The sequence below is a fragment of the Scleropages formosus genome, chromosome 7 (genome assembly GCF_900964775.1).
Source record: "Scleropages formosus chromosome 7, fSclFor1.1, whole genome shotgun sequence".
Lineage (NCBI taxonomy): Eukaryota > Metazoa > Chordata > Actinopteri > Osteoglossiformes > Osteoglossidae > Scleropages > Scleropages formosus.
In genome coordinates this window covers 1710729-1738190 of record NC_041812.1, presented here as the reverse complement: position 1 = coordinate 1738190, position 27462 = coordinate 1710729, and the positions used below count along the sequence as shown (strand labels likewise).

Here is a 27462-nt window from a genome sequence, read left to right as displayed (position 1 = left end):
TCCAGGTATTAGAGAGGTCTGATAATGAATTGTTATCAAAACAGATTTTAAAACAAGCAAATAGCTGGTGTCTAAATTAGATTCATACTGGTCCCAATTACTATACAATTATTTAGTGTCTGAGAAACAGTGTCAAAAATCATAAAAGCAAGCATCAAAGAAAAAAACTGTCCATCAGAAAATGGAAGATAAAGCTTAACAACCGGCATAAACAGGACAGTGGCTAAAAACCACAAATTGAAAAATGAAAATTACTAAGTAGTAAAATCAACAAAGCTGTGACAAAATCTCAGCAGTGTCTTTACTTTGTGAGCTTCACCATGCTGCCATTTATGGCAAGATACTGAAATCACTTGTATACAAAGTCAAGGAATAAAAATATATAAATTACAGAAACAAACAAAACCTAAGCAATGAACTGTCATGACTAGAGGAATTTATTTTTTGGAGAAAACACAAGGAAGCTTTCAACCCCAACTGCCTGCTGCCAACTGTTAACTGTGATTGTGGTTCTGTGAAGACATGGGCAGTCATCTCACGGCAGTCACCAGGTTCATGGTCATGTAACGGTCGGGAAATAAAAGGCCATTCAGGACAAGCACGAAAACTGCAGTGTTCAGTTCAGTTCAGTCATGCTTCCAATTCCATGGCTAGAACACAAGACAGGTTTCATGAAGACTAGGTTGAAGACACTTTCCAACTCTGAACTCTTTCTATGATTGCTAGGTTTTGCACATCTAAACATTTTGAAATAAAAGGAAAGAAGGACTTGACGAATAGTCCATTATCACAGTTATTGCACAATACTAGACAGAGTTCTGAAATTCTATGACAGCCTTCCAAGAACCAGTTCTGAAGATGATGGGGGTTCTTGTCCTTATTAGTTATGTGATACTGACACCACACTGTTACTGTGTTACCATTATTTTGTCCCTGTATCTCTCCCATATTTTCTCACGTGCATGTATGGTACTCCCCCTCCTCCTGGAAGCTATAGTACATGTGATGTGTAACATGGCAGAAGCACAGAAACACAGTTAGGGAGTTTGAGGAAGGAGGCTCCTGAGCCTCATATGCACCCTGCTCAGAATCCCTGAACTCCCATCCACCACCCGCAGAAGCCATGACAAGCCAGGCTCTGCAAGTAGGCCAAGGCCAACTACACATTGCATGAGAGGTAGCATACAGAGCACTTGGGAGCTTCTTGCTTCACTCAGGCCTAAATCTGCTCCTTGCCCCAGAACTGTCTGCCACAATTACAATTTCTGTGCCCCACCTCCTCTCATGGGAGGGAGGAAAAACCCACACAACAGCAAGGCAACGCACAAGAAGTTCTCTAACAGAGATGTAATTCTGCATGACCACACAGGCCTGGGACCAGACCACAACGTGCACATGACAAGTCAACACAATAGCAACCAACTGCCATAACTTCTGTGTATATGCTGTACATAAGAGAAAGGACTTTGTTTCTTGAAAGACTACTTGTGAAGCAACCAGGAACAAAATTTTCTATGACAAAGGGAGAAGTCAGCTTCGTTGCAACAATTCAAAAACATGAAACTGGGAAGAAACAGAACAAAGAAAAGTACAAGACTCAAACAAAACAGTCTTTTTTGATGGGAAATACAGACTAAATATCACAAATGCAATAGTCACTAGAATTTGCATATTTTATCAAGGGCCAAGGCAGCAAAAGCTAGTGGCTGAAAGCTAACAGCAAATCCTGCAATTGTAATTATGTAAGACCTTGAGTATAGTATTCATGATATATGAAGGCTTTCAAATTTAAACTAAGGCACAAGCAACCTAACATTGTTTGGAGTAGCAACAACACGGAGGGAAAACATATACAAGAAAACAAGAGATTAAACTTGCATCTACATTGGCCTCCATGTTGTTAAGCATGTGTTTCTCAAGTTTTAAACATAAATAAGCATTGTAATGCATGTAAAACCTAACCTTTTCAAGTGAAAAAGAACAGAACTCTCCTACCAGCAATAAACCTGTGCTCATGTACGTCTTTCAAGCCAAAAGAATCAAACTGGCTGCTCTTTCATGATATGAAGGTTCCTGATGCGTGAAAACATAATTTGAGGTTTTTGTAAAAACTGACAGTGTGTGTTCATTGATGTATGGATGAGTGACCCAGTGTAAGTAGTGTATCTAGCAGTGTAAGTCACCGCGGTGAATAAGGTGTGTGGGTTGATAACACTACATAAAGTTCATTGGAAGTTGCTCTGGAAAAAAGCATCTGCTAAATAAATAAATGCAAATGTAAGAACAATCATTAAAACACTGCATTGTTAGAATGTGTTACGTGATGCTTGCCATCATCAGTACTGTACACCAGACTGAACACGCTAAACAAAATAGGGTTTGTCCTATAATCTGTGAAAAATTAATTGTAACAAATAAAAGCCTTGTCAACTAAATGTTCTCTAAATGGATTTGGTGATAATTACTCAAATAGACTCACTATGCTAAACAAGCTTTCACTGTCATAACAGTTCATTAATCACAAGAAAATTCCTGAATATGCAGCATGCACTGCACTAGTCTACCAAAATGCAGGCACACACAAGATAATTAAAAAAAAAAGTTTTAAATAAACAGTATATTAGATGATAACCTTATATATAAAAATAATTACCTGAAAATGTTCAAAACAAAATGGTATTTTGTTTCTCAAATGCTGTCTCCTACCTTTCCCTATAACTTTTTCAATTGTCTAGTTGCTGTGTTTACTACTGCCACTTGTTGGGTCATCTGTGCTGCCATATACACAGGGCTCTGCATGAACATTTCAAGAAGGCTGCTACACAACAATAAGCTGAACTCAATGGAATTAAACCAATAAATACGTCAAAAATATGCTAAATGTCTGCAGATATAAGTTAAAGTCATGTCTACCGTGTAGCACATTGGCATTTTAGTTTAATAGTACTTCCCTATCATGTACCACTGAGATGTGAACACAGAAAAATTTTAAAAAGACTTCACGGCATTACGACCTTATTGCGAATACATTCAATGTCAGATCATCCGACTACATGCAAAGCTCTGCTCAAATAATACATCTACATGTGAAGGAAATAGACACAAAGAGATTTGGTTGAAACCAAAACGAAACGGCAGGCTGCCTTCTAAGCTTGGCAAAATAAGTCTACAGAGGCTTTCAACCCACAGCTGCTCAGAAACTAGGTTAATGACCAAGGAAAGCCAAGCAGTTGAGGAGAACAATGAACCATTTACTACTGATTAGGAAGAGGTTTTTTTAAAAAAGATCAGGACAGAACCCCAGAAACGAGAGTAGACGATTTTATTTAAGGCAAATTAATCACCATGATAATACACATCGATTGCAGCTTTGCTGCAAATTCAAACAGCTCACCCCCCTCCCTACACAATTCTAGATCTGTGAGCTGACTAATCCCAAGGAAACACAGACAATCCACACACTACAGCAACAGACCTGCAAGTGTGGTAAGGGGAAAGAGTTACTTTCTCTGCTTTTCCATGGGCTCCATGCAAGTGCCCTATGGGTTCAATATCGTGCACAAACAAATACACACAGACACACCCACAAAAAAAATACAATGAAGAATTATGGCATCACCAGCAGAGTAGCAGGAGCCATTGTTATAAACATTTCAAGACAATATGGGAGGTGAAGAAGGTGCAAAGGACTGCAATGGACAGGTGGGTTTTTAATCCACTACCACTTGGTAATATTTACCAGTCCTTACTACTTCATGACCAGAGTAAGAAACTCCACTGCTTCTTATTCTGTAAATGTTAATAAATTAGTTGGGCAGCTCTCTAAAGAGAACTTCAAAGATGAAAAAGCAATTCCCTTCTATACAAGCCCAAAAGCCTGAAAGCAAAAACAAAAAAAATTGTGAAAAGACAAGACTAGAGAAGGAAAAGTTTTCTAACTAAAAAGATTAGATTAAGATACAAAGGGGAAGAAAATTTATTTAAAAAAAAAAAAGACGGTGGATGCTAGACTTGTAACTGAATGAAATATTACACAAAATATAACAACCATATGAAGTAATATGTCTTCAAAGGATACTAACATCACACCATAACAACCAAGGTGTCTTGTACTTATTCCACAAAGTTGCTCCCTGTGGTATAAATACAAGACACCTTGGTTTTTGCTTCTTCAGTCAATTTAAGACATTAAATCAGAGGCAGCATTTAGTCCAGTGAAATTCTATGTGGAAAAACATCTTCAGTCCTATAAACCCAGAAAACACAGTCATTAAAAAGAAAAAAGTTAAACTCCTTAATTAAACAGAAACAGGCACAGGTAAATAGATATTTTTTGAGCCATGACTATTAAACTAACACTTTTAACCAAAAGTATAAAAAAAATGGCAATATTACACTTGTAACTCATGTTATGAACATCTGACTTAAAAATATTTGAAGATACAAACATTTCCATGTTTACTAGCATATTTTTAATTTAATTTTCCTTCAATCTATGTTCTATAATGGTCTGCATTTCCACTTTTGGCCATTAGGTGCAGCAAAATACATTAAGATATTTAATGAAAACTGAAGCTGTGACTACTGTGAGCTCCTGCTTACCACTCTGGGTGTCAGCAGTCAGTGTGACCCACAGCACATGTAGTGTGTGATGTTCCAGTAGAAATCATTTAATAAAATTTATTATACTGGGGGGGGTGCGGTGGCGCAGCAGGTTTGGCCTGTGCCTGCTCTCGGGTGGGTTAGGCTCCGGCTCACCGCGACCCTGTTTGGGACAAGCAGTTTCAGTCAGTGTGTGTGTGTGTGTGTGCACACGTTATTATACTATTGTCTTTGTATTTTCACCCACTAATAAAATATGTTATGATGACCCTATTTAGCACCGTTTGGGTTAGTGCTCCACGTTCTAGGTAGGCATCCTGAGCACTAACTGGGGTATTACTGTATTGACAAACACCCTCTATAAATTATACCAAACTTCCCAATTCATTTTGCTTTGTCTAATGTTTTTAGCATGACCTAACTAATGAATACATCAAAGCATTAAGCTTTTTCCAGACTGACATAATGATAAAGTAGACTTACAAACTATTTTGAGGTATGAACAGAATAGACATTCCACATGCTTTTGTAAGTTGAGGTACAAGTGTATTTTCATTTACACTCTTCATTTTAAAAATGAAGGATTCTGATGATTTTATTGACACTGACATTTGAGCAATTTTTTGGCACCTCAAACTATTTTACTGCTCACATATGAAATTATTACTAGAAATAAAATGAGTAAATGTATATACTTCCTTGGTCAACAGTTCTCCATGTTCAGAAAGAAGGATTAAGAAAAACCAGGGAAACCTTTTGGTGTACTATGACTTAACTTCCATTAGGAAATGTAAAGTCCATAGGGGTTGAATGCACATACATTGTTGAAATGAAAGAGCAAACTGGGTGTTAGGTGCAAGAGTACACCACCTACACATTTCAATTATTTATTAAAAAAATAAACTTATTTTGGTTTATCTTGACTTAGAATTCTTGAATCACATCTTAAAACGCCAAGTCTTTGTCATGTAATAGCGACACATAAGTGACAGGGTGAACACTTTGGAACCTTCTGAATTTCTGCATTTATGGCTCTAGAAACATGATCCGATCTTTAGCTAAATCATTATACTAAATAATGAGTCTTATAAAATATTACATGGTTTGTTTAAATATTTCCATGTGTTTAGTGAAAAAAACTTTAAACAATTAAGAACAGAAAATATGCAAACCTCTACTATAATGACATCTAGAAAAAATGGTAATTGTAGTCAGGTATTGAAATCAATGAGATGGGTAATTAATTCAGGCATGGGTTTCACCTGTCATGCCATATTTAAAAATAAATAAAAAGTACATTTGAAAAACCTATTCTACCTTTTCTTTACAATATAATTCTATTGAATAGCTACATGGCCCAATTAAATAGCTTCCAGAGAAGGTCAAAAGAAGAGTTGTTGAAGCCCTGAAATTTGGAAAGGGTTACAAAACAATTTCTAAAGATTTTGGCCTCAGTCCACACTCAGGCAGAGAGTTTACAAATGGAGGAAATTCAGCAACACTGCCATTGTCCCTGTAAGCTGGTGTCCTAAAAAGATCAGTATAGAACACAAGGTAAAATCCTGAAACAAGTGACAGCCAGTACCCTAGGGTGACAGCTAAGGATCTGCAGAGATCTCTTGCACTTAACATCTGTGTTCCTAAATCTACCACTTTTTCCCTCATTTTACTTTTAATGTAGTTTGAAATGTAATAATTGTAATATTAATATATATATATATATATATATAGTCCTGTGCAAAAGTTTTAGGCACTTGGGGGAAAAGGCTGTAAAGTGAGAATACTTCCAAAAATAATGCTCTTAATTAATAAACTTTCTACAGAGCTTAGTAAGCATCCATCTTCAGCAACCGCTTGTTCCAAGCGGGGTTGCAGCAGGCTTGACCAGGTCCTGCTCTCTAGCGGGAATGGGGTTCAAGTCCTGCTTGGGCTGCCTTGCAATGGACTGGCATCCTGTCCTGGGTGTGTCCCTTCCCCCTCCAGCCTTGTGCCCTGTGTTGTCGGGTTAGGCTCCGGTTCGCTGCAACCCTGCTTGGGATAAGTGGTTTCAGACTCTGTGTGTGTATATACTTTCTTTAACGACATACAAAACCCTTACTGTAACACTGTATGCTTTGGGAAAAGGGATGCTTGTATATCTTGGAAATGCTCTTTCCCACTGACACTAATGCAGAAGACATTAAATAACCATCTAAAACAAACATTTCTGTGAAACATCTAAGTGCCAAAGACTTTTGCACAGTACTGTATACATATTTTACACACACACACAAATTATTACTTTACCCAAGACTTCAAAAGAGCGGCCTAGGGATGTTACTTTTTTCCACTGTGCAAATAGAGAAAGCTGAAAGTGGCAAGAAACAAATGACAAACATTGCTCATACTTATGGAATACATCTAACTGTGAAGATTGACTAGAAGGCTGTGGAAATGACAATTTCTAAAATATAATTTTAGATGATTCCAATGAGGTTTGAAGTTAATAAAAATAATAAGCCTTACAAGGAATTTATTACTTTTATGTGAGATTTTTACAAAACATACCAGAAAATAGATTAGTGAAACGTGTATTATTAAGCATTTACTGGTTGTGAATTGGCATAAAAGTGACAACTGAAGGTGTGAAACGGACTTCCAGTCCATTCTGGTGTCCACATAAGCTAAGGAGCAAGTGTAATGCAAGTTTATCAACTGTAAATTGCCACAAATATAAAATTTCTTTGAACCTCCACTTGCACAGACCTATGCAGCTGTGACTTCTACTCACTGCACTTTTGAGGCTCCTCCCTTACTGGACCCATTCCTTGTGCCTTAATAGCCTCCATTATGAAGGATGGAGGAGGCACAACATGTCAGAAAACTCCATTCCACATGCAGACTAAATGTCTTTGTATTTGTAAAGGTCTTCGTAAATATATTTAGTCAGCATTGCACGGAGGAACATTGAACAATTTTCTCTTTATGTATGCTTCAAATAGTCTTACATCTACCACAGTAAATATATACTGTAATACAGAAGTAAACCTTTAAGCATTGGACTGTTGAAGTCATCATGCAGCATAAGTCAATGCATTTTATTTAAATTTTTGCCTAACAATGACCCACAGCTACAAGTTATAAAGATGAACTTTGAGTCACTGAGTTGCATGATCTCAGCTGCAGCTTGGACATGAGCAGACTGTCACAGGAAGTGCTCACGATGAAAACAAAAACAACCCTGTGCCCACACTCCTCTGCCTGCAAGCACATGCAGGGTTGTGTAATCAGCAGCCCTGCTTCAGCTTTTGCACACAAACATACACTGAGAACTTGTGGGCCGCTTGCTGAAACCCTCCTGCCACAGACAGGCTCACAGAACATGCAGCAAGTAGTGAAGGAACAGCTTTCACTTTTACATCAGCTTGTCTACTCGATGCCAGAAGGGTTGGAGATCAAGGAAATTACATCTGTGTTGAAGTATAAGATAATGAACAGTATTTTCATGAAAAGTTAAAAGTAAGTCCAAAATCGGCTTCACATCATCATGCTGCACATCTATATTGGTGCCTGTTAAACACAAGTCTTGATTTTAATAACAGCTGGCTTTTCTGAGCATAACGGTAATTTTGCTCCACCTCGGAACATCACGCTGAAGATGGCCTTACTAGTGTTTCCCAATTTTATAACGGTAATGTGCTCCTGCATACCCCTTCATGAGGTGAATTCTTATGACTCAAAGGTGTAATTACCATTAGTTTCAATTGTAGAAATTTTTATGCCTATTATACTGCACCCCAAAACTGACACACTCTGGCAAAATAACACCAAATGCCATTAAAATGGACAGCTACTTTAATAGTTAAAATCAGCATTTGTAATGTAACATTACAAGGCAGTTTCCTTCATTAACTGCTCTTTAATACTGCTTTTCTATCCACCTGCACTTGTTCAGGTATTTTAAAGTGATTACATGCACAAACTATCACAAACAGAACACAGGCACATTACACTCATTGTTTATGTATTAATTTAACACTTAACGCAGAAAGCAGAGCAGAAAAGACAAAAGGAATAACAAAAAAAACAATACAAATGAACTTATGCTCAAACTAGCATGGTGTCACACTGCAGCTGGGCTGTGTGATTCCACATGGGTCTAATCCCTACTCAGTGTGGAGAGTTCTCAGTATGTGCATGTTCACCCCATTTTCAACAGTCCAAAGACATTTTTCAGGTGTACTGGTGATTACATGGAATTTACTGTGTGTGTTACATTGCTGTGTTGTATGAACAGCTATTGTAGAAATTTTACTGATTAATATGGCAAAATATATACTTTTAAAATGTTGAGGTAGTAAAAATGTTTAAAACTTTTCTTCTGGCTGCTGCTCCTGGTGAGGGTGGTGACATGCTAATATCTGTAATTATTTAGTTAACTACAGCATTAACAATGATGCTCTGAATAAGTTTAATTAAACTTTTTTTTAATAATAAAGAACAGGTAATACGCCATATACGGGCAGCACGGTGGCATAGCGAGTAGCGCTGTTGTCTCACAGCACCTGGATGGTGCGAGAGGACGTGGGTTCGATCCCAACTCAGTCTCTGTGGAGTTTGCATGTTCTCCCTGCGTTTCTGTGGGTTTCCTCCAGGTGCTCTGGTTTCATCCCACAGTCCAAAGACATGTTGTTCAGGTTCACCCATAGTGTGTGAGTGACAGAGAGAGTGCGTTCCACTGATGTATGGATGAGTGACCCATTGTTAGTAATGTATCTAACAGTGTAAGTCACCTTGGTGAATAAGGTGTGTGGGTTGATAACACTACATAGAGTTCACTGGAAGTTGCTTTGGAGAAAAGCTGCTAAATAAATTAAATAAATAATTGCAAATATACACCAATCAGCCAAAACATTAAAACCACTGACAGGTGAAGTGAATAGAATTGATTATCTTGTTACAATGGCACCTGTCAATGGGCAGGATATATTTGGCAGCAACTAAACAGTCACTTCTTGAATTTCATGTGTTGGAAGCAGGAAAAATGGGCAAGCATTAGGATCTGAGCAACACTTTAACCATTTCTGAGCATGGACATAGAGGTTAAAGAGGCACTATAACACAGCCACAAATTTAATCATTTTTAGGATGCAGATTAAGAAGGATTAAGAGATATGCTGACTTATGGAGATATACTGAAGGTCCTGAGCAGTCTGGTGCATTCCCAGCAGACATCTGAAATTAATCTGCCCATGAGGTGAGCACAAGATGGCTATTACAAAGATATTATCCAGCCCCATTAATTCTCTAGGAATGACACAGTAAACATCTGTAAAATACCAGAAACTGCTGAAATGTGAAAATTAAAGTCCTCATCTGAAATGCCAAGATTAAAAGATGCAAAATATTTAATAATGTTTATAAAGTCACCTACCATTTCATAAATTCAACAAATACAGAAGTGCCAAAAAACAATTTTCATAAACAGACATTACTAGCTCTTGTAAAGCAGACTTCTTCCTTTTAAAAATTGGCACTTTCATTTGCCACCCTACAAACAGCATTTATCCTGTTTGACATCTACTTTGCAAGCCTTTGTTGCAGAAATTTGAACAAACTTTAAAAATGTAAGAAAAATAAGCCATAATGTAACTTTCAGATAGCATTGGTGATAATAAACAGTAAGTAATCACTTCTCAAAAACCTTTTGTTTAAAAAAAAAAAAAAAAAAAAACTGGTTATTACAAAGCTGCTAATGTTACTGAACTGCAATGATAATTTTATTACAGTCAAAATAAAAATCAGTAACAGTACTGTTAGATACATGGACCACACACACACACACACACACACACACACACACACACACACACTTTCTGAACCGCTTGTCCCATACGGGGTCGCAGGGAACCGGAGCCTACCCGGTAACACAGGGCACAAGGCCGGAGGGGGAGGGGACACACCCAGGACGGGACGCCAGTCCGTCGCAAGGCACCCCAAACGGGACTCGGACCCCAGACCCACCGGAAAGCAGGACCGTGGTCCAACCCACTGCGCCACCGCACCCCCTACATGGACCACAAATAAATGAAAATGTTTATTACACAACTATATAGACACACAGATCTTAGTGAGCAAAGTCAATATTTAACCTGTATTTTACAGCACAGCATCCTTAGCTAAAGTGCAATGAAACAAATGAAGCCGTGTAGGCCTGTCACAAACTATTTTTAATAACCTAAATTTTAATTTTCCAAATCTTAAATTGTGCCATAAAAACTATGTTAAATAAGCAATGTTACTATCAAATTGCACTAATTCCTGTTTTAACCAGCAAATCCAAAACAACAAATATCCTTAGTCTACCAAGGCAACAGAGATTCTGGCTAAAATAATAATGCTTAAAGAAATAGTGAGCCCTAAATTCTTTAATCTTGCTCAATAAAAATGCTAACTTCCTTACATGAAAGTCAAACTTCTTAGATATATCACTAAAAAGCTGAATATTCACAGCTTTAAATAATACTAGTTTGATAACATTGATAGTACTGACAGTAGCCTGTTACACAAAACATGGGAAAGATGTCAACCAGTAAGCTCACATACTAAATTACAGAATGACAAAAGAAATTTCACTTTCCATTAAACAACTAAAAAATAACTAATTTACTCAATTGTCAATACAGGAAATATTAATACTTAATTGGATGCAAAAGTCTAATCCCAAAACACCCATCATAAAAGAACATGTCTGCCTTGTGTTATTGATTTAGTTGATGTCTTTCTCCAGGGCAACTTACAAAGTGAGGTTTCATGTTATTAGATTTTTGATTCACCTTTCTGACCATGCTATGTATACTGATGGCCAGTTGAAAATACCACATTACAGTTTAAAACTTATTTCATTTAGTTTTTCTGCAGCAGGTATACACAATGGGGAAGCACTAAAACAAATACTTCTGACTGAGGTACATCTCCAGACAGAGTGATCATTGCATTGTTTGCCAGTTATATCTGCAGCCTGTACAGTGTTCCTCTCAGTGACTCTGGGGAGTTGAATTTCCCTCTCTGAAGGAAACCAAGCCAGTGGAAGCTAGTTCACTCACACACACACACACACACACACACACACACACACACACACACACACACACACACACACACACGTTGAAACCGCTTGTCCCAAGCGGGGTCATAGTGAACCAGAGCCCAACCCGGCAACACAGGGCGCAAGGCTGGAGGGGGACACACCCAGGACGGGACACCAGCCCGTCACAGGGCACTCCAAATGGGACTCGAACCCCAGACCCACCAGAGAGCAGGACCTGGTCAAGCCCGCTGCGCCACCATGACCCCCTGGAAGCTAGTTACCCAGGTAAATATCTACACATTACAGTCCCACAGCATCACCTATAAAAAGCAATCAAGATGACAACAAGCACCAACTGGAAGAGCGAAAGTGTTTTAAATCAGACTGTGCAGTCCAACCTGAGTTTTATTGCCCAAAGGATGTCATACTGTCACTCCAGTGACACTACATTAAAAGACCAAGGTTCACTGCAGCTCTAGCCTGTTTTTTCCCCCCACCAAGAGTAGAAGAACTTGGAGCAGTTAAGTCTGGTTAGAGGTCACACTGGAATTGAGCTTGAATACGGCCTTGTAAGGAACTTTATTTAAAAAAAAAAAAAAAGAAAAAAAGACAGGCAACTTGACCTTAGTAGGTGAGAAGACCAGTGTAAAACTGTTTCAGGGGTTTTCCACAGACACATAATGGACGTTTGGTTTCCTTTTCAAAAAGAGGAAATCTACTCAATGCTCTCTGCCCAGAGTGAATAAACAGCCATATGTACTGACACTTAAATGCCACAGAAAGAATTCTGCCACTTGAGCCCGTCATTCTTGTACCAAAACATTTCATATCAACATTACATCAGTTCAGGGTTTTAACAGACTCTGCATTATTAACAATAACAGAGAAACATATGCATAGATAGTTATACTACAGATGACATCAACATGTGAAACATGCTGGAAAATTATGCCCCTTGAAAATGGCAATGGCAACTGAAAATGTCAAAAAGGTGTATGAAAAGGGCAAACTTACACCTCAACGTCTAGGAAAACTACTGAAAAAGTGAAATAATTGTAACAGAACAGTACATTTCAAAGGCCTCCCTACATAACATGTGGCAGTGAAAATTCACTTGAGAAAGCTTCAGCACTTTAAGGTCAAAGTCTAATAGGTTGAAGTGTGACACACTCCAGCTCCTGCAGCACTTAAGTAAAGTAGTAAGCTACAACATGCATAGCCCTTACAGTTCAAACATCTCATTTGCAAAGCATACATACAATGGATCCCATTTTTAATCTGCAGTAAGAATAAAAAAGAAAAGCTCACTTGATCTGCTCCCCTTGTAACACTTATGTTTCATTTGAACTGAAACATCCAACAGCAGATGTAAAATTCAAGTAATGAATGTGCACTACTACTAATGTGACTACTTTATACTAGGGTACATCAAAAAGCATACATACTTTTTGGACTTAACCATGTAACAAGAATATAAATACACAGTAAACTGAACACAAAAAATTAACATACAGAAAAATAACCACATCATACACATTCCCAAGGAAAAGGAGATGCTGTGATAGCCAACCAATAAAAAATTTTTTTAAAAAAATCTTAATTTGGAGAGAAAAAAAAAAACCACATTATCAAAGCGAATCCTCGGTGTACCAGGAGAATCAAGTCAAAGCTACCTCTCCTACCAGGGTCAGAAGGAGAAGCACCACAATACAAACCAAGAAAAGATATACCAGTGAAATCAAAGTAAAAATCAAGGAGAGAGCATTTTACTCTGTCCTTCTCTGGCACTAAAAAGTGGGAGAATGACACAGGGATGGCAAGGTATGGATTTATACTAGCTGGACCTGTTACTGCTGAATGTTGTTGGATCTGACACTAGTGCTGTCATCAACAGGGTACATTCAACTGTGCAATCTCTCACACACACACACACACACACACACACACACACACACACACACACACACACACACACACAGGCTAAAGCCGCTTGTCCCGAGCGGGGTCGCGGTGAGCTGGAGCCTAACCCAGCAACATAGGGAACGAGGCTGGAGAGGGAAGGGACACATCCAGGATGGGACACCAAGCTGTAACAAGGCATTCCAAGTGGGACTTGAACCCCAGACCCGCCAGAGCACAGGACCTGGCCAAACCTGCTGCACCACCGCATCCCCTCTGTGCAATATGCCAAATGATTTCTTTTTGTTACTTAAGTGATTCCATATTCATTATTTGCATATGTTTTCAGAGAATTAAAAGGAACAAAGTTTGATATACCAGCCTTGATAACTGTCTATTCACAAAGCCTGAACATGTCACATTTAAAATGAAACCATCCTAAAAAATTTCCCCAATTTTAATATATAAACAAAAATCAAGTACTACAATAAACTGAAACTTCTGTTCCCAAATTATAATCTTGTGCCACAGCTTTATTTTGCACAATTAGTCATTATTTGACATACAAGTAATATTTAAAACAAACTCACTAAAATGGGAACTGGACATCGTCTGGTAAATGATCACGGCAGGCCAACAAATGTATAGCTCTTTTGCATATACTGCTTTACACATTTAGTTACAATGATTTATAGTGCTCAAAATGTAAGCTTTGGTTTAAAACACCATGAAATTCCATCCTTAACCTGGTGACAAACCACACTTATACAAACATGGTAACAAATCAAAATATTTCCATACTAGAAAGAAAGCACAGATTCCTAATGCAGGTATACTGCTTGATGTCACTGGAAACAAATTGGAATTGCACGGCTATACATGTATCTCAGTGTCAAGATTTGAACAGCATCTCTGATTTTTATATTTTTCTACACTTGTTAGAACATTAAGAAAGTGAAGTTTCTTTAGTTTACCATCAGAAATCTACAAAGGTAGAATTTTTCTGGAGCTGTTAACCAATGAAAGGTGACCTTTAATCATAAAATCAAAAAATGAACTGCTCAGTTGATATCAACTGACTGATCATTTTAAAGTAACAGAATGTGGTCAAAATATTTATTGACTAAAGAGTATCTCTCATTCCTGAAAGAGAAGAAACTAAGCAAGATGCATCTGCCCTATTTTAATTATAAGCACGACAAGAACATCTTTGCAAAAAAAAAAAAAAAAAAAAAAACCTTAGCTGTCCTAGTAAATTAGATTATTATTGACAATACCAGTTTTAAGATTTAGAGATATTGAATGAAGTAACGGTTTATCTTCCATCATTTCGCACCCTGAATCCAATATTTGATAACATTGATTTCTCATTCTTGACTGACATCTGTACTTTTCGTTTTTGTTTAAGTCTTAAATTAATTAGAGACGTGACTGTTCTACAATTTCCCAAAGGCCAGGCATTCGTCAAATTCAGCCGGAAAGAAACCCAGAAAATATCTGACATTTCCACTGTGTGCACACTGACTCGGAATAAAATCAAATGTTCAGAAGCTGGAAGAGCATTTAGTGTTCTGAACGTTCACCTCAGTACCAGACAGACTGGCAAAAAATGCGAGAAAAGGGTCGCACGCTCACGCTCACTGACAACACACATGGAGGACAGGCTGCTTTGTGGAAACGTATCATCATGCTGGGTTTTCATGTCAAAACCCTCGGATGCTGCATCGAAATCGTACTGGTTTACTGCGTCATTTTAAAATAAACCTACGTCCGAGATGGAAAACGCACGAGACTAGCAGTACAGTAGAAGGCACTGCGCACACTGCCGCGTCTCCTCTCCGCGCTGCAAAGGTGAGCGCAGCCTGTGTCCGCACGCTCGTGCTCGTGCTCTCCTCCACTGACGTGCCGAACAAAAGGCTGGAAGAGCGAGGGACGCGCTACAGCGTCTAGTACGGACACACACACACACACACACACACACACACACACACACAGACCCCCCCCCGCACGGACACTCGAAATGTCTTACACGCCTACGACGACGACGGCCACCCGCACGGATGCCTCCGACATAAGAGCCCGATCTCTTTGAAACGAGTAATTTACCACGACGAAGGCGCGAGGCTCAACTCAGTTCTCGCCGCGAACTGGAGGAGTGACGGGAGGCGCGAGCCGCCTGCCTGCCAACCCTGGCCATCTTAACTGAACCTTCTGACGGCGTAACGTCGCTCCTTCGCAAGTCTCCAGTCCAACCAAGTTGCGATTTTAAAACACGCCTCAAAGACACAGGAGGGCTCCGTCCAAAAAAGGGGCTCGACACGTACGAAGAGGGCTCATTTTTGTGCAGCCGGCAGTGGCACAGTGAGGAGGCGATGAGCCCCCGAGCAGCCCGCTCGCTTTCCGCGGCCCGTCACCTCGCTGTGCAGCGGCTGTCAGACTCAGAGCGTCGTCGACGGCCAGCCTCCGACCTGTCGCAGTGCTGCCCTTCCTCCCCAAAAGCACACTTGACTTCAGCTCGTTCGCATGCTCCAGCGGCACAGCTAATAACTAGCAACATTTAAAATATGGAGCCACGATCCTCGTTTCACACAGCAGCAACACAGAGAGAGGCGCGAGAAGCGAAATTTCTGCTGTTTTCCGACACGAGCTTCGCTTCGGTCATTTTCCCCCCAACGAAACGGTCTGAACACACATTCTCATTCTGCTTACCTTCACAGCCGTGTTTCAGATCCCTCTTTACCGCTCCTAGTCAGTCTCACACACAAGTAGGAAGTATAATTAGAGAGACTGTAATTTTTATTAGAAATATTACAATATTTCAAGACAACACTACGCTTCGTAACGTCCCTTCCAGCCTGTCGCTGGTTTGAAAACATTCCCTCTGTCGTCAGCCGTCTCTACGAGAAAAGCCTAGCAAAACACGAGTGAGATGCGCTGATTGGCGCAAAGTGTGTCACGTGCTCATTCGCCTAGGCCCTCGAGCGGCTCCATGAAGACTCTGCTTATTGGTTATGCTCAGATATGGACAGCAGCCTCCGCCTGTGTGTCGGGGCAGAGTGTGGATGAAAAAGAAAACATCGTTTATATTATATAATAAGTAATAAGATATTTATGAGGGCGTATCTTCAGATGCGCGTTGAATTGGGAAAACACGTCCTTGTGGCATGGGAATTTGTGTTTCTTCGGAGAGGTGTGCAGGACAGGGTGAAGTTGGGCGTTTGACGTCATTCTTTCCGCTTTCTCCTTTGTAGCAACTGGAATGTTCTCGAACGTGCCGGGGAGGAAAGCCGCGGCGGGACTTTTCTATTTTAATGTATTAGTGGAAGTCAGAAGGAAACGCTGTTTTTCTCACTTCCGACGTGGCAGGCCTTGGCAGGAGCCGACTTTTTCCCGTTTTCCCTTTTAATCTACGATGGCGCAGCGACATTTACAGCATGGGACCACTGCGCATGCGCCCCGGCGCGTGTTTGATGCAGGGGCGAGCGTGAGTCACGGGAGAAGGCTGAGGCGCGGGGGAAGGGCGCGGCGGCGGAGGGGCGTGAGGTAGCACGGTAGGAAGCGAGCGGCGAGCGTGCATGGAATGAGCGCGCGGACACGGAGCACGTGCTTGCGGAAGAACGCGCTGTGCCGCCGCGAGGAAACGACAAGGCGCCTCACAGCACGGGGTGGTTGGTGCTTGTCGGAGCATAGAATGAAGGTTTAACAAAAACCTGGATTAACACGTTTATTCTGTTCTGTTCATTATATATATATATACTGTATAATAACAGTATCTAGCAACTTGGTGATTTGGTTTGTGAGCCGATATGATGGTGTCCATTGCGAGTCGCTTTGAGAAGCGTCTGAAAATCATGTAAATGTTTAATTTTCCGCGACTAATCTATCTATGTGAACAGCATCAACAGACTGAAACCACTGTTTGCCATAGGAGCGCTCATTTCCAGTCAACGGGCCGGGTTTCTATATATAAAATGCACGTAAGCTGCAAAATGACACGGTTTTAGGCAAATCCCATGGACAGCAGGGCAGTGGATGGAGAAACGTTAGGAAACGGTAGGAAACGGTTGCAAGTGCAGCTGCTGGTGGTGCTGTCTACAGTGAGAGCGATGCGAGGGATGAGGCCCACAGTCCTGAACAGGGAAGGATCCAGAAAAGACACCGCTTGTTTGTTTTCTTACGCTTCACGTTTGGTCAGAAGTTTCCGTGGGACTTTCAAGAGCAGCTTTTACACATCTGTGTTGTGCATCATCAAGGTGAAGAAAAAGTGTCAATCACACAAGACTCCGATGTTCTTAGTGGCTCTTAGACACTAGGGATGTCGGGAAACCAATATTCACAATAAAAAGAGCACACAGCGTCGAGGGAGGTAAGCTTCTGCCATATGTCATTCCTGTTGTGATGACCTGTCTGCTTCAGCAGTTTGACAAAAAGTAAAAGCACAGCTGGTGGCAATGACACCTGCTGGCTGAGTCACACACCCACTTGCAGGTATCCACAGTGGGTTCCACATCGTCACGTGATGATGCGTGGGTCTTAACTAGGCCGGGCTACTTCCGAATACGTAAATGAATCCTCTGAACATTGGAGAACTCGCATGTACAGCTCAGGTCAAAGATTTTATTTACATGTTTTAAGTTTCACACTAGAACATCAATAAATTTAATGAATGCAGAAGAACAGTTACAACTGCATCGCTACAGATCTGCTCTTACTCCAAACCCCGGTCCAGGGGGAGGTTCTGTCAGAGAAGTCAGACCTCCTGCTGGTTCACAGGAGAAACGACCGTTCCTTAAAAAGAAAATGTATCATCATCTTGCTGAAGAAACACTACTCACACTACCTATAGCTATGTGTAACATAAAACATTTAAGAACTGAATAGTCAGTGCACTACTGAATATTGGCAGAATTAACATTACACTGACAGATAAAGCTTAGGTTATCCTTTTTAAATGTACATAGCAAAAATGTGAATAAAACATCATTCTACATTTACTCATTTAGCGCACACTTCCTCCAAAGTGATGTACATCTTCCAAGTAAATTATGTGAAAGTAGTGCATATTCTATGATTGGGTGGCACGGCGGCACAGCGAGTAGCACTGCTGTCTCACAGCGCCTGGGTGGTGCGAGACGACGTGGGTTCGATCCCCGCTCGGTCTGTGTGGAGTTTGCATGTTCTCCCCGTGTCTGCGTGGGTTTCCTCCCACACTCCAAAGACATACTGTTCAGGTTCCCCCATAGTGTGTGGGTGACAGAGAGAGTGTGTGTGTCTTCCACTGTATGGAAGAGTGACATAGTGTATCTAGCAGTGTAAGTCACTGCGGTGAATAAGGTGTGTGGGCTGATAACACTACATAGACTTCATTAGAAGTTGCTTTGGAGAAAAGTGTCTGCTAAATAAATAAATGTAAGCGGGTTCTACACGGTATTAAGATTTAAAGTGTCATACCTAGGACCTGGCGGTGGGACTCTCCCAGCTTTAAGCTCATCAATGATGTGCTCAATGTCCTTGGGCTCGAGATCCTCCTGAAAAAACATACTTGTTTTATTCCCCATTATCAATTAAAACAAACACTGACAGCCATTTACAGATTAACAACTCAGCTGGAAAAAGGGCCTTTTTCAGCAGCAGCTAAAGTACCATGGATCTTCACTGGATTTACCAGTATTGTTAAGGAAATGCATCCTCCCAGAGTTCTTTAGGAGTGCAGTGTCCATATAAGCCAGGGCTGAACCTCTGTTTCCAGGCCAACAAAACATTTTGGCTTTACATATTTGCAGATATGATAAACATAACATTTGGAGAATTTGCCCATTAAAGTTCACAAGGTTAATAACCTACTTCTGAAAGTCAGTGTTTTCATTTTAATACGTAAGAAATACACTTATAAGATGGTGACATAGGAGTGGCAAAATACAAACTTACAAAACCATTTCACACAACTTCCCTGATCTTTCAGTATATATGCTTTTCAACCTCAAGCCCTACATGCCAGTACATTTGGAAGGCACTGGGTCTGTGCCATTGCTGTATACATTCCTTGCTGTTTAAGTACTGTAGATTATACACTTAGCGGTAGCAATATAACCTGTAAGCATCTGAGCACCCTTGTAGGAACTAGCTATGAAACTCCAAGCAGAGTTAGACCAGCCTGCCTCACTGCAGCACACCCATCAAGTTCCATTGCAACAGAACTCCAGGTCAAAGTCGTCATACTGACAACCGAAGCAGTCTGGACTACAGGGCCCAGTCTGTGCTTAGGAGGATAGCCTTTACTTGCTGAGTCACTCCAGGATCTCAGTCTGGCAACAGTAATATTTTTGGGCAAATTACATATTCTCATGAGTAATACGTTTAGTGGTCTGCCAGTGTAGTCAAGCTTTGTTTTTAAAGAAACAGCCTTAAATGTGAAAGAGTTTCAATACTCACATAATAGTTGTCATTGATTTGGACCATGGGTGCATTGACACAGGCACCAAGGCATTCCACCTCTATTAGTGAAAACATCCTGTCAGGTGTTGATTCTCCAACCTTAATACCTGCAAAAAATATAGATTGTACACACATTCTTAAAGTTCCTTCTCCTTTGCCATTACTCACACTTCTCATAATAGTGGTTAATATGAGAACAAAATGACCAATTTAAACTAACAATATTAACAATTAAGTTAACCAGAAGAAAGAGAATATGCTTTTTTAATTTTATTTTTTGGAAAATAAAGTTATATTACACATTTCCAACTCTGTTGGGCCAGTTCATGCACTGCAACACAAATTCATAACTTACAATTAACATTTTATTTTCTTTTAACTGTACTAGAACTGTCTGTTCAAGTCTCAGTTTATCACAGCACAATACTGCAGCTGACCCCTGACCTCTTACCTAGTTTGTTCTGGATGGCCTCCAGGATGCTGTCTGAGTTGCAGAGCATGCATGGAGTCGTGGTGCACACCTGAATGTGATACTTCCCCACTGGTTTGCGCTGGAACATGGTGTAAAACGTCGCTACTTCATACACCCTCATTGGAGGCACATCAAGCACTTCAGCAACCTATAAGAAAAAGCCGGTTGCCTTGTGAGCTTGACCTTAAACACAGTCACTCATTAACTGCACTTTAAACCTCTTGCCTTTTCGCCTGCAAACTTATTCAAGTGAAATAACAGGGGTCCCCAACTTACAAAATGACTTAGGACCAACACTCGGTCTATTACTCAAAGTTTGTTAGTCGAATGTGACCCTAAATGGTCTAGGGGCTCATCATCAATTTTATCACTTTAATCCTATATGTACCTGTAGCTACTTGCATAATGTGTCAAATTGCAGTACTAGACTATGTGTCCATCTGTATCTTTGTCTGTTGGTTAAACATTTACATTTATTCACTTAGCAGATGCTTTTGTCCAAAGCGACTTACAACGGATACTATGTAGTATTACTAGCCCACACACCTTATTCACCAAGGTGACTACATTGCTAGATACACTACTTACAAAGGGTTAATCATCCATGCATCAGTGAAACACACTCACTCCATGACACTCACACACTATGGGGGAACCTGAACAGTATGTCTTTGGACTGTGGGAGGAAACCCACGCAGACACGGGGAGGACATGCAAACTCCACACAGACGGAGCGAGGATCGAACCCACGTTCTCTCGCACCACCCAGGCGCTGTGAGACAGCAGTGCTACTCGCTGTGCCACTGTGCCCCCCCCATACTTTTATTTGCTGTGAATTGTCACTTTGGAGTAAAATGTCTGATAAATAAATGTAATGTAAATGTCAGCAACATGACAGCTTCACATTTTGGACAAGAACAGAGCAGTGGACTCCCTCCCTCTTCCACTAAGCATCTTAAGGAGACCAAAGTACCTCACTAGCTGTCCTTCTGGACACATGCCTGCACATTCACTTCCCTGGCTAGATATTTATGACCCCGTTGCAAATAAGAAAGCACAATAAAAGAACGCTGGTCAGAGCTAGACCAGGGTGTTGACAAACTTAAGAGAGAAGTTACTGTTTTGTGACCATTATCTATTGGTGAATCAGGTGAAGCTTTGGCACATAATTTCAATTGTATGCAAGGGATAAATTTATGTTACTGTAGAGTGAAACACTTAAATAAGATATTAGGTAATTTCTCATATATAGATGGATATGGGATACATTTACAAGAATTGTCTTGCAAAAAACAGTCTGCCAAAGGGCATCTTTTTCCCTTCAGTTTGGATGCACACAGAAAATCAAACACATTCCAACAGTAATACTACACTGGACTGGCATCATGCTGTCTAGGGTATACCCTGTTTAACCTTGCACCCTGAGCTTCCAGAATAAGCTCTGAACCACCTCCACCCTAACTTGTGTAGTGAAGGATAGTGAGTGAGTCCAGTGTCGTCTGAACATTTTGTTTTTAATGTTTTTTCAACACAAGTGGCCAACTGGTCAATACGCTGAGCCACAGTCTATGATGATAAGCTTATTTTAACAAATTGTTAAATAAGTGCAGGTTCATCCATCTCACGGGATTGAAATGTCCTATATTTATTACAAACTCGTCTTTCTTTCCTTGATTTTGAAGCCATCTTTAGCACTCATATTCCAGTAAATAAAAATCATAAAAGAGTTAAGTCGTTTAAAAAAAAAAAAAAAAAGAAAAACACACACACGCAGCCCACAAAAACAAACTGCACAAAACAAAACAGCCACTGAGGATGACATAGCAACAGCTCAATATGGTTCTCAGTCCAGTGCAGCCCTGACGGGGGAGACGCAAGTCCATCGTCAGCTGCTGTCATTTCCAATTACCAGCCAAGCAACTCTGTGCGTTTCAGTGTAACTGTATTACCATGTGATTCAATAGAATTTATAGTAGGTACAGTATATATTAATAAATTACAAATGTTCTAGCAGGCCACATTTTGTTTGATACCAGACCTCAGGTTGGATGCTGCTGGTTTAAAATATACTTCCATTTGGTCATTCAGCAGGATTTTCCAAGCGTTTAAATTGTTTTAATGCAAGTTGTGATCCATTATAATTTCAATAATACCTTAGGATTCTTTAACTCACAGGAGGTTCAAATATATACACCTTGCAAAAATCAGCTTATATATGACATACGATTGTACAATTTCTGACACGGAGCCAAGCTGTAAATCCCCCTCTTTAGACAAAGAAAATAAATCCCATACACACCAAGAATCATCTGTACAATGTAATCCGTTGAGTCACTTCCATAGCAGAATTTTTGAACATCTTAAAATGAGCAAGCCTGCATGAAGATGACATTCAAAGTTTACTGTAAAACTGTAGTAGTTCCTCATAAGAAACTTGAAGCTTGCATGCTTATTAGAAAACATTCTGTACCAATTAACCTCTGTCAGTGCAGATGCTCAAGAGGCAACCATTAGTTAATGAGTCTGTGTCTGTAACTGTTACATATATAAACATGTATTCTTTCCCACAGAACCAGCCTAAAAATACTGCAGCACCACTTTCTTGTCATTAAATTTCATCACACTGTCTGAGAGTACAGATGGACTGGACAGATCTCCCAGAATACCTTGTTCATGGCAGATATGGGCAACCATCCATGCTGTCTTTGAGCCAGGTCCAGCACTGGGATAGTAGCTGCTGCTTTGTGTCCCTCAGGGTACATCTTCACAATTGCATCAATTCTCTGTGTCAAAGAGAAAGCACACACAACTAGAGCGCTTAATCTTTGTTTAGAAATGTTGACTAAAGTGAAAACAAATTAAAAAAAACATAAAAATTGAGAAAATGTAGACTCCAAACTAGAAAGCATCTCCTTCATATACTAGACTTCCTCTTCAATTTATCAAGTTAAAAAGCAGATTAAAAATATCAGGATTTTCTACTGTTGACGAATAAAAACGTACCTTGAGATTTTCCTCAGTGAATTCGAAAGGGGTGTCTGGATTGTTCTCAGGAGTGTCCCTGTGCTAAAAGAGAAGTGAAATATCAGTGTGACCCATTTTATTATTATCAGCTCAACACTTGTGCAGCCAAGTTCAACGTGGATAATTTTACCCCAGTACAGTACAGAACCAATGGCTGTGTTCTACAAACCATCAACACCAAATCTTGCTTTATCACCTGGTTTGGAAAACAAATATCTTGCAAATAAGTGACAGACCATCTGCAAAAGGATGCACTTGTGGTGCTGTTGATATGTAAACTGGAAGTATGTTTAGCTGAAATTTAACATTAATTTATAAACTGAAAGTATGCTTGGCTGTGTTGTAAAAGTATTTACATTTATTCATTCAGCAGATGCTTTTCTCCAAAGCGACATACCTCTCATAGAAAGTTGCAGACATGTGATTCTTAAGTACAGTTAGTTCCTTTCTACCATATGCACCAGTAATGTTATTACTTTAACCGCTTTTATTCCTCATCAGTCACAGCAGTTTTTATTCCTTTGCACCAGCAGATACTGCCCCCTTGTGAATAATTCATTACCACACTGTTTTTATGTTTTGGCTTTCAAACTTAGAATAATCCTTTATCTGAAAAGCAGAGCTACAAAATCAATGAGATTTTGATTTAGTTTCACTGCCATAAGTACCTTAACTCTGTCTATAGCGGAAAAAAACAGCATATACAAATACAGTGCACCCATCCCTCACATACTGTGTGTATGTATAATATATCACTATACTGGCTTGTGAATATGTATACCATTTTCCCACACAACCAGCCTATAAATTAGCATGATTTTTTCCCCATTAATCAGTAGTTTCACTCCCATGTGCTTTGCATGATCCTAACAAACATGCAGCAGATAGTACAACCCCACACAGGTACGGTGATTCCCAACGAAAAACTCCTGTCGCCGCTGACTACGTAAACACGGAATAAACACCTAAACACGTAAGAATTTACACAAAAAATTAACCATCTACAGAAATGTTATTAGGCTTAGTGCAAGATAACATGGGAGAAGAGCATCCTGTGATACTAACAATCTCAACCAACCACAACTACAGACTGTCAATCTAGTATCACAACTGAACAAGAGATCCACTAATAACTGGAAGAACTCCAGTTCCTTGTTCAAGGGTACTGCAGTAGGAGGTGGGATTCAAACATACAACCTCTGATTCCAAAGGCAGCAGCTTTAAGTACAATGCTACCTGCTTTGGATACAGAAATCAGGAAGACACGGTGGCTTGAACACTGACGGGTCCCAGAGAATAAACAGCATTTATATTCTCCTCTTAATAGCGACAAATTTATTGAAAACCATCTGTTTGAGTGACATTTTTACAAAAAGGTACTTGAGGACTGTGGACCAGCGCCATCAAATAAACTGTGCTTCAGTAATTGTGTCTGTACCTAAATGTCTTCAAATGTCTGGGGCAGCTGGTAGCGTAGTGGTTTGAGCAATGCCTTTGGACCCAAAGGTCAGAGGTTCCAGCCTCCCCTCCTGCTATAGTACCCTTGAGCAAGGTACTTACCATAAAATTGCTCCAGTAAAATTACCTGGCTGTATAAATGGGTAAATAACTAATCTTATCATTGTAAGTCAGCTAAATTAATAAATGTAAATGCTGCTAACTGGTGCAGTGGTTAGAGCTGCTGCCTTTGAACCCACGATGGCAGGTTTGAATTCCACCTCAAAGGTTTGAATCCCAAAGCTGTTGTACCCTCGAGCAAGGTACCTAGCCTAAATTGCTCCAGCTGTATAAATGGGTAAATAAATTTAACACTGTTAAGTTGCTTTGGAAAGAAGTTTCAGCTAACTGAATAAATGTAAACTGCAATAATTAATCATTTCAGACATATTGAATGTATAAAATATAATACATCAGAAGGAACTCCACATCACAAGTAGCCCACTGCCGGCATACATGCAGCACTTTGCGTACGTTTGGACTCACCACAAAGAGAGCTCCCCCCGCCCCCGAGCGAACTGCTGTCTGGTGCAAGCGTCGAACCCGCCTCACCTGCACACAACATGTCAAGAGCATCACTGTGTGAGGAACTCAACTTGCACCAGCTGGTCTGTTCTGGGGATGTTGTGGATCAAAGCAGACTATGAAAACACCATGCAAAACATTAAACGAAACAATATCTTTACCTGGGCCTTTTTATATATTCAATGGCTTTTGCAATGTGGGACTTCTTCTTGTACTATTTGATCAGGATTAACTGGCACAGACAGAGTAAGCAGGGTGTACTAAACTTATAATTGTAAAAGAAATGCTCCAATGCAGTCTGAACCCAAATGATGTTTCTGAGCATTCAGTAATGAAACAGGAAAAAAAAAAAAAAAAAAAAAGTCTTCAAAAACACACACAGAACCGACACAAAATTCCAGGACGGATTACTGACTGAGTAGCTAGCAGCAGGCTAGCTGATTATTTAACAGCTGAACGCAGAACACCTAAAAACTAGTCTTGCTTGTCTAGCGTTCTTCAGCAATATTGTTAATTTCGTTGAAAGCAGTAAAGAGCGAGAGCGCGCGTGTGTGTGTGTGTGCGCGCGCTCAAACGTGCAGTAATTTGGGCTCCAGTTGCCCTTGGCCTGGCTGGCTTCGCCACTGTAGGCCTCTCTGTCCCTAAACTAATTTGAACATGTTTCCCCTTTCAAAGTTTTGCTCGCCTCTGAAGCGGCACCCTGTAATGTAAAGGAAATACTTATATGTACCGTGTGAGAGAGCGCGGTTCGCAGGACAGATGACAGCAACATCGCGGACACCTGGATTCGTCCTCCGTCTCCCGCAGCACTTCCCTTAGTCGCCGAACAACGGCTCAATCGACGTGCACGAGTTCGATTGAGAATGCCTGCCTTCCGTCTCCGACCGCTGCCTTCATGGAAAACGTTGGGTGAAATCGATGTACTTCGATTGAGAATGTCTGCTTACGTAACGCACGCTGGTACAATGTATTAAAAAAGAAAAAAAAAAATAAAACTACCGAGTCAAATGCAACTTGCAAGTCATTCTTTTTATAATTAACTGTACAAACTTACAATGAGAAAACATACTGTACGTTCATACGATTCAAGGTGTGTTGTAAAGGTTGGCCAAAGCCCTGCGCTCACTGCTCTCAAAATGGCAGTGAATGAGCAGTAACACCACATTTTACGAGCCACCGCCGGCGTTATGTTGACTTAAGTTAAGAATTCCTCTTGGTCAGCATTAAAATAAAATTACAATTAGAAATAGTGAGAGGGCTCTTCTTATTTTCCCGCTTAGTGCCTCGGAACCGCACTATCCGCGGTCTCCTCCAGCCAGGTGCCACCGCACCGTTTAAGTTCATTTCTCTTTTTTTGAAATTTCCCAAACACGATTCAGTTAATGTTGTTATATTCCATGCAGGGACGTCTTTCTGCTCCAATTGTTTATATAAAATAGAGGATCAGGACATAACATTTACTCTTTTAGTCTTGTGTTTAAACAGTGGGAGTTAATTATTTTTCTTTGTGATATACTTACAGTAAAAGCCAAAGAGAAAGTCCACGGCCGTTTTCCACACAGTGAACAAACCCAATAGATGTGTTTGAGATACATTTTACCGCGGAAACGTTTCGCTGCACAAACAGAGCATGACGTATTTTTACATGAAGAAAAATACATAAAATAGTACGTGTGTCAACAAAATGTGTGTTCTTTCTGAGATAGCGCAGCGATAGCTGCATTTTTATTGTGCTGTGTGCCTTTTGAGTAAGAAGCTATTTGTCAAATATCGGTCTTTTTATTTCTTGTTTTTGACATTTAACATCGAGGTACATTTACTACTGAAGTTACAGTACTTCTTACTTAGCGGGCCTAAGTGTGCTCTTCTTAAAACACATCCGTAAATTTGACCAGAGACGAAATCTCTGATTTCCAAAACAACTCATTTAGCACTTTTC

General features: G+C 40.1%; 2 protein-coding genes across 4 annotated transcripts in view; both read right to left on the bottom strand.

The window, feature by feature from the left end:
* Window positions 1-16462, bottom strand: part of ankrd12 (ankyrin repeat domain 12) — a 37224-nt gene extending 20762 nt beyond the window's left edge. For both annotated transcript variants that reach the window (XM_018745133.2, XM_018745135.2), the window contains exon 1: window positions 16280-16462. The gene's annotated coding sequence lies outside the window, so the exon portion shown is untranslated. The remainder of the gene's footprint in view (window positions 1-16279) is intronic.
* A 219-nt stretch (window positions 16463-16681) lies between these two features.
* On the bottom strand, window positions 16682-26393 carry ndufv2 (NADH:ubiquinone oxidoreductase core subunit V2). 2 transcript variants are annotated; one of them, XM_018745102.2, is made up of 8 exons: window positions 26254-26331; window positions 25551-25639; window positions 23481-23543; window positions 23144-23260; window positions 20457-20625; window positions 20003-20112; window positions 19022-19098; window positions 16682-18358 (listed from the first exon to the last, which is right to left on the bottom strand). In XM_018745102.2, exons 2-8 carry the CDS (start codon window positions 25572-25574, stop codon window positions 18265-18267), a joined length of 654 nt encoding a protein of 217 aa, XP_018600618.1. In that variant the 5' UTR covers window positions 25575-25639; window positions 26254-26331; the 3' UTR covers window positions 16682-18264. The 2 variants fall into 2 exon arrangements, with proteins under 2 accessions (XP_018600618.1, XP_018600617.1); XM_018745101.2 differs by lacking the exon at window positions 25551-25639 and adding an exon at window positions 25485-25550 and having other exon boundaries at window positions 16688-18358; window positions 26254-26393.
* Window positions 26394-27462: the final 1069 nt, after the last annotated feature.

Bases quoted from the DNA above. Each gene is read 5' to 3' on its own strand.
- ndufv2 (XM_018745101.2), bottom strand. From the start codon at position 26,295: ATGTTGCTGTCATCTGTCCTGCGAACCGCGCTCTCTCACACG. The intron at 23,544-25,484 runs GTGAGTCCAAAC...CTTCTCTTTTAG, and splicing joins CGGGGGGAGCTCTCTTTGTG to CACAGGGACACTCCTGAGAA. The intron at 20,626-23,143 runs GTATTCTGGGAG...TTTTTCTTATAG, and splicing joins CCATATCTGCCATGAACAAG to GTTGCTGAAGTGCTTGATGT.